Below are 12132 nucleotides of genomic sequence, written 5' to 3'. Positions count from 1 at the left end.
TCTTTTATATATATATATTCTAAATTATATATATTAATTAATCCAAAAGTTCATATAATTTCAAATAGATTATATACAAAATTTAATTTAGAGTAAAAGTAATATAATTTTGTAATAAATAAATTTTAAAATATAATAAATTAAATAGATAGAGAAATATAGGCATTATCAACTTTAAAATGAATGATATAAAAATGTTCTCATCCCCTATTATTACTCATTAATGAATTAGAGAGAGCAAAGTAAGCCTAGTCTTGAGTAAAGACCAAGTTTTTTAATGACCCAATCTCATACAATTAGGCCTAACATTTGTAATCCCACCCCTAATCATATCTATTTAATTAGGACTTGGAATTAGGTTAAATGTAAAAAATGGGAATGTTTATTGCTTCAGATAAAATACTTCTTTTTAACATGGCATAAATCCTATTTGCATGCCTGTGTTTGGTGAGGAATGTTATGATCCTAAGTTAATTTCCTTTTTTTTCTTGCATTGTACAGTCCATATAGAAGATGGTGCAATTGCCGGATGTGATTCTAGAAGAGATTTTTTGTCGATTATCTGTTAAGTGTCTGCTACGTTTTAGATGTGTATCTAAATCATGGTTGGCCATAATCAGTAGCCCCAATTTCGCAAAATTACATCTGAACCGATCCATCCAAACCAAGAGAAACCTTAGGCTCTTCCAAAGGAACAATGATCTTTGGAACAATGATCTCTTTCGTGAGGATTTCGATTCCCTCGGCAATGTTCTTCAAACGGTAAAGGTCGATTCCATTCCATTGATGTTTCGAAATTATAGGCTTAAGCCTAGTTGTTCCTGTGATGGCTTGATTTGCATGTTAGAAATCCGTGGCATTCAACGTCTTGGTAAATTGATTTCTAATTATACCGTAAGGAATTATGGACCACAGCCTAACTGTTATTTACGTGATGGCTTGATTTTTGTCCGTGCCACTGAGAATGTCTTTTTATGGAATCCTTCAATCAAAAAGTTTATAAAACTTCCATACGCATCAATTGAAATTGCAACCCTTGGTATTCACTTTGTCAGTGTTTATTATGATTATCGAATTGGTTACGATAACATCAACCACGATTACAAGGTGGTAAGAATTATTCTACTCATAAGTAGGCCTCCAAACATCTTCCTCGATTATGAGGTTAAGGTTTATAGTTTGGGATCAAATTCTTGGCATAGGTTAGAGAAGTTTCATTACTGTCCGGATTGGCAAACCTTTGGAAATACCATTTCTGGTGGAGCTATGCATTGGATCTCAATTGTGAAATCAAATTTAAAATGTGAAAGATTGATTGTTGCATTTGATCTTGGGACAGAGAAATGCAGAGTACTTCCGCAACCAGAGTACAGCAATCCTCATGTCAAATTATTTTTGCATAATTTAGAAGGATGTCTTTCGTTAAGTTGTCAATACGAATCATCATCAATTATGGATGTGTTTTTGCTGAAGGAATATGGTGGGAAAAATGAACATTGGTCAAGATTAATAACATTGTCACCAACAACTACTTTCAAGATTTATCAACCTTTCATACCTATTGCTTATTCAAAGTGTGGTAAGAAAGTATGGTTCATGAACAGCAATCTGTTAACAGGGAGCCTTGTTTTGTATAATTTAGAACAGAAATCAGTTGAGAAGATTAGGGGTGATGATAGAAGATTAACTAGCATCCTATACAATTGCCTTGAAAGTCTCGTCCCTCTCGATGTTCCAGCAGCATCGGTATGTAACATACCAAGTATATGTCAAATTTGATTTACAAATTGGAAATTGCTTCTCTTAATGCAGGAACAATATTCCTATTCAAATATATGTATTTTCCTCAACAAACTACTATTTGTTTATATTTTTTACAATGGTGGATTGATCTAAAGAGGATGTATCAGAAATTTGCATTTTTTGAAACACTTTTTCTATCATATTTATTTTCAGGAGATCATATTTGAAAACTTGATCCATAAAGAAAAGATTTCCAAATATATTTATTGCTGTGTTAATATGTTTTTTTCACTTGTGTTGATTTGACTCTGATTTCAATATTTGTGTTTTTTTTTACAGATGGAAACGGGAGAAGTGGTGTAACATCGCTTTTCGAGAATCGGATTGTCGAAGAAAATATATTTGGTTTTTTTTTCTAAGAAATAAGATATTTAGCTAATCCGAAGGTCACTCAAATTCCATAGGACATAGGACAATTTATATTAGTAGTATTCATGTTAGTTTTCTAGTTGAATATTAAATTAATAATAATTCATATCATATAGAATGTATAAATATATATTGTTTAATACAATTATAATATGTCAATGATAATGGAGATGAAAGATTTAAACTCCTCCACATCCGCTTCATATATTTTATTATATTATTAAATGATTATTGAGTTCTTGTATATGTTAAATATTTTCACTCATATGATAACCACTTATCATTGCATATACCGATAAGAAATCTTATATGAGTGGATTGAATAGGTTTTCATAATGAAGTTAGCTCCTCAATTTTTAATAGTACGTTTCGAGCATTAGTTCACGGAAGGAAGAACGAGATATTAGAGATTGTCGGTAACAATTATAATAAATCTTTTTTTCGGTGATAAATTGCAGCTCCGTTATCGGCTACCTTACCTCCAATAGTTAGACTCCTCTGCCCTCTTGTAATTTATTTTGTTAAACTAAAAAAAACAAAACAATGTATATTGAGATATTTTAAATTTATTTCAATTTATAACTACCAAAATACTTATAAATCCTAAAAACAAATATGTATGTATAACAAGTATTGTGTTTATTTTGTAAGAAAAAATATTTAATTATAAAAAATGAGAAGATTAATTTGACTCACTAAGGTAGCTTAAGTGGTAAGAGTGGTTCCTAAGAGATTAAATATGTTTGATTCTCACTCAGAACGTCTTAAATTGAAGTGGATGTAATGATTTTGGGGCATGTTCCATCCCTTATTCAAAAAAAAATATCTCAGATTAATTTATTAATATTATTTTATTATAAAAGGACAAATAGTAAATGTTAAAATAGTTTAAAGGCTAAATTTATTTTATGAAGTGTTTCTTGTTTTATGATTTTATTTTAGTTTTATTATATAGAAATGTATAAATATATATTATTTAGATAATAATATATCCTCAATGTTTTTCTCTTGATACATAGTTCATCTTGTCATCATTCTTGATTCCATTTGAATTCGAAATAGAGTTCTATTATCAAAAGTTTACCTTCAAGTACATTATTTTATGATTTAGAAATTAGAGAATTAGATAATAATGTCACATTCATACACTATATGAAATAAATTAAAAAATTGTGGACTTGAATCGACCTCGGCCTTAATATAAATTTTGTCCCAATTCTCAACACAGTAATTCAAGATTAAAGGCTCTATCCTTTCAAATGCCTAAAGTTTACTTTTTTCTTGTCAATCCATGGTAAATGTGAATGTGGCATTTACGTGAATATTTTATAAAAAGATAAATTCACCTTTAAAAAGACTAACAACCTTCAGTCAACTTCCATTTCTGGGCAGTCTAAAGGTCTTATGTGGGTACCTCTTAAACAACAAATGGACCACAACAACAAGTTTATAACCCTAACCCTAATTTCCTTAACGAACTAGCTTAAATTACTTTAACCGATACAAAATTATTTTTTAGGAATTAAAAGAGAACTAACATTACACCCCACAGTCATACCCCGCTTAAATTCAAAGCGTTTTCAGATAGAAACCAACACAAAATTATTATATATTAGGAATATAACATAAAATATAGCCAATTAATATAAAATAATAACAAATATTTTTTCGCCTAAGGCACCCAAAACTTCGAGTCGACAGACCCGATCTCAAGACTCGTCAATCAACTTCATCAATATGATAATGATTGAAATTGACTATTCTCTCCAAAATCTTAATGGTATAATCAAAATTCAAAACTTTTTTTTTTTGGTAAACTTAAAAAAGTAAAATTTAAAATCATATATTTGTTCTTATTAAAATTTACACTTTTTGGTAAATCTAAAAAAAAATTATATATCTGTTCTCGAAGTCAAGATCTTAATCACGCTTGAATTCCTCTTATATTTTTAGTGTCTTTTTGCGGTTTTTATTTTCTTGCAAACAAAGTTATTACATTCTTTCTCGATTACAACTATTTTTAAGTGATAGATGTAATGTTTTGATGAGTATAAAAAAAAAATCCACAATTTTCTTCCAAAGAAAACACAAGCCAATAAGCCAATAAGCCAATAAGGTCATGAATTTATTTTTATATTTTTAATTGTTTATTCATTTTTAAAATGTTTTTAAATATTATTTATTAATTTTCTGAAAAAAATAAAAAAAACTTTCATTAATTTAGGGTGATTTATAAACTGTATACACATGGAGATGTAATGTTTAAATAGTTTTGAACTAATTATATAGTTTCAATTTAAATATTTAAAATATATTATCTTAACATTAATTATGACTTAAAATAAAAATGGAATAATTTCAGTCTAGTCTAAGTTTAATTATATATATTCAGAGTATAATAATCAATAAGAGAATATGATCTTGCTGTGGAGCTCTGCGCGCGATTCCTTCCAACTATAGCTAATTTCTTTGTTTTGTTTGATAAGTATCTCCTTATTAGCTTAGAGTAACCCAGGAACTATTCCTTAGGTTGCATTCCTGGTGAGTAAGCCGAGTTCTTCTTGCTTGAAAGGAAAGGATTTCTACCATCAATAATCTCACTTGCTGAGACTTTACTTGTAGGATTGCACTTGAAAAGACCTTTAGAGAGAGGTGAGTAAGGGGGGTTTGCTTTGTGCAATCTTAGATCAATTCCTTCGCGTTAGTAAGCTAGCTTTGGTTGCTAAGCAAGCCTGGTTCTCCGGGCACTACGGTAGGACGTGGATCGATCATGACGAGAATGGACTTCTCTGTAATGTAATAGAAGAGTCACAGTCCAGTTCCTCGGGCTTTTTGCCTATATATATATATTTATTTATATATAGATGTCTGAAAGAGAATAAAAATGTCAAAATTTTCCAAATGGGTGTAAGATGCTTGCTTTTATTCTTATTTAATTTATTTGTGTTTATTAAATTAATGGCATATTCTTTTGACTCTTCATGGTGTGGTTCTAGGTTGTGTGTTAATAATAATTTATTTTTATTTTTATTTCTATTTTACCCGATAATTTCAAATAAAATTATTTTTAAATTCATTAAAGTTAAACAATATAACTTTAACTATAGATCGACTAAGAACTTTTTAGGTATGGACCACTCAAAACATTTCATTCATTATTTCTCCAATCTTAATAAACAAATAAAAAATAGTAATAAAATAAGAGGACCCCTACCTATTTATTTTATTTGTTCATCAAATTAATTATTCACCTAAGTGGTAAAAATTTTAAGAAATTATGATCCCTACTCTACATCTTCAAATATTATAGTTAGTTAGTGTCTGAATTTGGGGCCCATTACTGTAACTCTTAATTCATGTGTTACACTTTTAAAAATATATATAAAAAGTGAAAAAAAAATTAAATAGTTTGAATTTTATTATATATTTTTTTAAAATACTGAGTTCCGCTGCTCCTATGAAGTGCGACTAATTCCCGCGAGTTAAGCGCATAGCCCGCAAACACACTTAACCATTTAATCAGGCGTAGAACTTGTCGTCTGACGGGCTCGAACTCAGAACCTCATGGAGGCCTGGAAATATTCGCTTCTTGTTGTCAGAGGGATATCTGAATTTGAAAAGTATAATCTATGATTTTGAAAATATGAAAAAATAAAAAGATCATTAAATAAATGATACATGATACAGTAAACAAATAAAATTCAAAAAACCATTAAAAAAAATATGCATGCAAAGGAAAAAACAAAGACAAAGGCCCCATATAGGACCACAGCTGTAAAAGCCAATTAATGGGGTATAGGATCATCAATAACATCCACAAAACTCCAAACTAAATGAATTGGGGTTGATCAAATTGAAGATTATTTGGTTTCCTCTATATTGAAATGATATACCTACCCAATACAAGCATTTTCCTTTCAATGAAAGCCCTTTGCGCCAACCTACCTAAGTCTCTTAGAAACTTGAAGTGAAAATAGGTTTGACTAAATCAAAATACTCGACGTGATGTTCCACATAATTCATCATGGTATTTCAAGTGGAAAAAAAGTTTTACATGCATAAAAAACCATAAATATTTGTAGAAAAAAATAAAATAAAATAAAAAAACGATTATGGTTTAATAACGGTTTAATGAATTAAAAAACCGTTACTCTTAAAAACTCCTGTAACGGTTTAACAAATAAAAACTCGTCACAGAAACTTCACAGGTATCAGTAACGGCTTTCGAAAGCCGTTACTGGTATAAATGTCTTTTAGTAACGGTTTTTAGCCGGCTAAAACCGTTACTGTTGTTCCATCAATATCAGTAACGGTTTTCGAAAGCCGTTACTGATACCTGTCATTTTCTGTGACGGTTTTAAGTTGGCTAGAACCGCTACTGTTATTCATTGACTATCAGTAACGGCTTTCGAATGCCGTTACTGATACCTGTGAAGTTTCTGTAACGTATTTTTCAGTAACAGTTGGTAACGGTTTTATTTGTCGTTACAATTATGTTTCAGTAACGGTTTTCAATGATTTCATTAACGGTTTTCGCCCTTACTGATACCTATTTTTCTACTAGTGAACACTCTATTAAACAGGGTCATGTCACTTCGAGAATAAATCGAATAAAAATGAACAATAAGACATTAATGACACTGGTTGACACTCCAACTAAAGAATGACATATTGGAGATTTTTCCATATCTTCCTCCCACCAAAAGTATAGACTCACATTCCTTTGAAATAACCGATAATAAGGCTTACAACAACTAGTTTTAACTACTTTGAAAATTTATCTACTTAAAAAAAGTTCCCTCAAGTGTGATTTTGCAATTCAAATTTGAAACTGCGCGTTTTTACGCGTTATTGGATTATGTGGTGTTCAATAAACAATTTCTTAGTGTATGGTGTTATAGGCATTTGCTTTGGTGTTATTTTAGTTGTTGTTGGTTCATTGTTATGTTTTAGCTTGTTTTCACCTAATCATAATTCATGTTATTTTATTTGTTTTTGGTCATTGTTATGGTTTAAACTAAGTTTTATGTTCTTAGAAAGAAACAATTTGTTATTGGTTCTTAATTTCAAATTTTGAGATAAATTAATAAATGTTTAAAAGTTGGGATTATTTTAATTTTACCAGTTTGAAAAGATAATGAAGGACACGAAATTCAAGTGATGGTAACGGTTACCATAAAAAGGAATGAAAAAGATGCTTAATTGTCAGAAACACATGATCACTAATTAATTTTGTCTGCCAACCATTTCCTTACTAAGTTATTGGTTGATGTTGAGTTTTTCTGAATTTTTTTTATTAAAATCATATTTATCACATTTTATATTCTTCAATGTATAGGACTTACATATCAAAATATATTTATTTTACTTGTATAAAATTTAAGCACAAAATAATATTATAATAATTTAATTAATTATAATTTTAAATAACATGGTTTTTTATTAAACAATATTAATTTTTAAATCCAACAAAAATCTTAAATAACCCAATATCTAGACAATATTGATAGAGCTTGCTTGATTTTGGGGTTTTTTTTAATTTATCTTGGTTTTGGGTAAATCCTTTTATTTATTTTTTAAAAACATAGTTTTTATAATTTAATAACTATTTTACCCTCTAAATAGATAAGATTAAAAAAAAAGAGGGGAAAAATATTAAATAAAGATATTTTGATATTTTAGTTGAATAAAAAGAGTAATATGATTGTAAAAAAGAAAAATATTAGATTTTAAATAAAAATCCCAAAAAAAATCAATATCAAATGTCTAATATCTAAATTATCTATGATTTACAAAAACTCGTATTTGAATTACATAAAATTTATAGTTAATTAATAAGTTGAATTATCACTAAAATTACTTTTAATTTAAGTGAGGATTTTATGTGGATAAGATTATGTTAGTCTCTTGTAATGAATAAATTTTGATAGCTAAAAAAGTAAAATATATTTAAGGGTAAAATACAGTCAGTTATAAAACTGACAATTTTAATTCAATACTTTATTTATTTTAATCTCAAAAACTACTATTCTTATTATTTTTTATCGACTATTTGACCAAAAAATACCCGGAGAACATTTAACACCAAAGTAGATCATTAATGATCATTTATAATTGTGTGAACCCAATATCAATAATATACATTCAAATTCTTTTTTATTATATATTCTTTTTCAAATATAAAATTAAAATTAAATAATAATTCTATAATTTTTCTATATAGAAATTAAATTATAATTGAATGTCAATTTGGATAGAATTGTATTTCATTATATTGAATGAACAATTAACATTTGAAATTTTACAATATAAAACAATTAATTAATTAGATAAGAGAGACTTGAGGTAAGCCATGTAACCCCTAGTCTTGAGTACAGACCAAGTTTCCTATTGACCCAATCCCATAAAATTAAAAATTAAATTAACCCTAGTCTTGTAAGTGATATTCTTAATTCTTTTTAACATGGCATAAATGATACAAGTTAATTATTCTTCTCTTATTTCATTTTCTTTTTGCATTGTCAAATCTATAGAAGATGGAGCAATTGCCAAACGAGATTCTAGAAAAGATTATTTGCCTATTGCCAGTTAAGTGTGTACTCCGTTTAAGATGTGTATCTAAATCATGGCTAGCGATAATTAGTAGCCCCTATTTCGTCAAATTGCATTTGAAACGATCAGTCCAAACCAAGAGCAACCTTAGGCTCTTCCGATGGAGATACGATCTCTTTCAGGTGGATTTTAATTCCCTCTATGAAGGAAATGATCTTCAAATGGTGAAGGTCGATTCCATTCCATTGATGTTTCGGAAATATGGACTTGTTCCTAATTGTTCCTGTGATGGCTTGCTTTGCATGTCAACTATCTGTGTCATTCAAAATGTTCTTTTATGTAATCCTTCACCAAGAAGGTATTATGGGCCTAACTGTTCTGTTGATGGCTTGTATTGCATGCCAAAGGTCCGTGCCATTGAGAATGTCTTTTTATGGAATCCATCAACAAGAAAGTCTATAAAACTTCCTTACGCGTCAATTGAAATCGCAAACCAATCTGATAGATTAAACGCCTATGTTTATTGTTGTTATCGAATTGGTTACGATAACAACAATGACGATTACAAAGTGGTGAGAATTGTGATACTTATAAGTTATCATTTAGACATCATCATTGATTATGAGATTAAGGTTTATAGTTTGAGATCAAATTTCTGGCATAGGCCGGAGAAGTTTTCTCACTGTCCTAATTGGATTAGTTTTGGAAATATCATTGTTGGTAGAGCTCTGCATTGGATCTCAACTGTGAAATCAGATTTAAAAAGGGAAAGCTTGATTGTTGCATTTGATTTTGGGACGGAGAAATACAGAGTACTTCCACAGCCAGAGTACAGTAGTCCTCATTTCGATTTATATTTGGATAATTTTGGAGGATGTCTTTCGTTAAGTTGTAAATACGAATCATCGATTGTGGATGTGTTTTTACTAAAGGAATATGGTAAGAAGAATGAACATTGGTCGAGATTGATTACACTGTCACCAACAACTACTTCTGAGATTTATCACCCTGTGACACCTATTGCTTATTCAAAGTGCGGTAAGAAAGTATGGTTACACATGGGTAGAATGAGGCTTGTTTTGTACAATTTAGAACAGAAGTTAGTTGAGGAAAATACGGTAGATGGTAAGAGAGAATTAACTAGTCCCCTACATACTTGCTTTGAAAGTCTCGTCTCTATCGATGTTCCGGTAGCACCGGTATGTAACCAAATATATGTCAAGCTTGATTTACAAATTGGAAATTAGTTCTTTTTAATCTCCATATCTTTTTTGTTTTGCAGGAACAATATTCCTATTCAAATATATGTATTTTTCTCAAAATACTACTATTAGTTCATATTTTGCAATGGTGGATTGATCTAAAGAGGATGTTTGAGAAATATGCATTCTTTGAAACACTTTTTCTGATATATTTATCTTGAGGAGATCATATTTGGAAAATGCTTATTTGTTGTGTTGTACAAGTCCTTAATTCCTATTGACATGTTTTTTCACTTGGTGTTTTTTTCTTACAGATGGTGACATGGGAAGTGGTATAAAATCGATGCAAGAATCGCGGATTGTCGAAGAATCGGGTCAAAATTGGAGTGGAGTTTTAAGAATATTTCAAGATATTAGATTTAGAAACCAAATAAAACTGTGTACATTTAATTTTAAATTAAAATAAATCAATTAGAATGCTTTCTAGTAGATCTATTTGCTTTTTTTTCTAAGAAAATAAGATACTTGGCTTAGGAGGTCACTCAAATTCCATACGACAATTTATATTAATATTATTCAGGTTGGTTGGTTTTCAAGTTTAATATTAAATTAATAATAATTCATATTACATCTAAATTTATATATATATATATATATATATATATATATATTATTTTGTAAATTGCTTTTCTCACTCCTGCTAGCTCCTTAATTAATTTTAAAATTACTTATCTATTCCTATCATTTTTATATATTTATTTTTCTTATCTTATTTTATCTTGTTTTACTTATTTTACTTATTTTATTTTATTTTATTTAATTATTAAGTTTTTTATAATTAATTAATTAATTTTTAATATTTTTTTCTATTTTATTTATTTAATTAAAAATACAAAATATTATTATTTTTATATTATAATTGTTTAAAATATATAAAATATTAAAGTGTGTCTTGATTTAATAAAATATAAATATTTAATATTTTATTATATTAATTATATATATATATATTAAAATACTTATAAAAATAATAGTTGAATGATTAAAATAATAATTTTATATAAATAAATATTTTTAAAAGTTAAATATGAAATATTTTAATAAAAAATATTATTAAAAATATTATGCAATATTATCTGTTATCGTATATATTATTAAATAAAACATTATATTTAATTTGACTAATTATTAATATATAATATATTAAAGACTTTATCTTTATTTATTTGTTAGATAATTTTATTTACAAAACAATTGATTTTTATAAGTATTTTAAAAAATATATATATAATTAATATAATAAAATATTAAATATTTATATTTTATTAAATTATTAAACATTTCAATATTTAATATATTTTTAAATAATTATAATATAAAATTAATAATATTTTATATTTTTAATTAAATAAATAAAGTTAAAAAAAACATATTAAAAATTAATTAATTAATTATATTTAATAAAAAAACTTAATAATTAAATAAAATAAAATAAGTAAAATAAATAAAATAAGAAAGATAAATATATAAAAGTGATGGGGATAAATAAGTAATTTTGGAATTAATTGAGGAGTGGGGGAGTGGGTGGGAAAAACACCTCCTTATTATTTTATACACTTATAATATGTGCATGATAATGATAATGGAGATGGAAGATTTATTATAACTCCAAATTTGCTTGAACTATTTTATTATATTATTAATCGTTTCAAGTTTCAGGATTATTGAGTTCTTAGGTTGATAAATCTTTCCAAACTCGTATGATAATCAAATAGCACAACATATTATTTCGAGCATTAGCTAGCGAAATGAAGAACGAGATATTAGAGGTAGTAGTTGACAATTATGATAAAAAAAAAATTTTGTCGGCTACAACAGTTAGGTCGACTCCTTATAATTTATTCTTTGAAACTCTTTCGCTCGACTTCTCTTTCATCTTATAATTTATTCTCTCTCTGGAGGAAAAAAAAAAAGCTAAAGTTTATGTTTATTCTTTTTGAAATTAAAAATAAATATTTGACATAAACATTGTTTGATAGTGTTATAAAATATGAAGTTGTCTTTAATGTTGAAGGAGTTAAATCAAACTAAAATGTATATAAAAGGAATAATTTGAAATAAAATATTGTGTAGGAGGATATTTTAAATTTATTTCATTTTATAAGGGCCAAAATATCTACTATCCAACAAAATAAATATGTATGTA

General features: G+C 27.5%; 2 protein-coding genes across 2 annotated transcripts; both read left to right on the top strand.

Moving 5' to 3' along the window:
* The first annotated feature begins 513 nt into the window (after window positions 1–513).
* Window positions 514–2106, top strand: LOC124943001 (F-box protein CPR1-like). The gene is made up of 2 exons (XM_047483569.1): window positions 514–1746; window positions 2083–2106. The coding sequence occupies exons 1-2, from the start codon at window positions 514–516 to the stop codon at window positions 2104–2106; spliced, it is 1257 nt and encodes a 418-aa protein (XP_047339525.1).
* Window positions 2107–8708: 6602 nt separating this feature from the next.
* On the top strand, window positions 8709–10264 carry LOC124943000 (F-box protein CPR1-like). The gene is made up of 2 exons (XM_047483568.1): window positions 8709–9923; window positions 10241–10264. Exons 1-2 carry the CDS (start codon window positions 8709–8711, stop codon window positions 10262–10264), a joined length of 1239 nt encoding a protein of 412 aa, XP_047339524.1.
* Window positions 10265–12132: the final 1868 nt, after the last annotated feature.

Source organism: Impatiens glandulifera, chromosome 6 (assembly GCF_907164915.1).
Source record: "Impatiens glandulifera chromosome 6, dImpGla2.1, whole genome shotgun sequence".
Classification (NCBI taxonomy): Eukaryota; Viridiplantae; Streptophyta; class Magnoliopsida; order Ericales; family Balsaminaceae; genus Impatiens; species Impatiens glandulifera.
The sequence above is the reverse complement of the archived record's forward strand: the minus strand, read 5'-3'. Positions and strand labels throughout refer to the sequence as shown.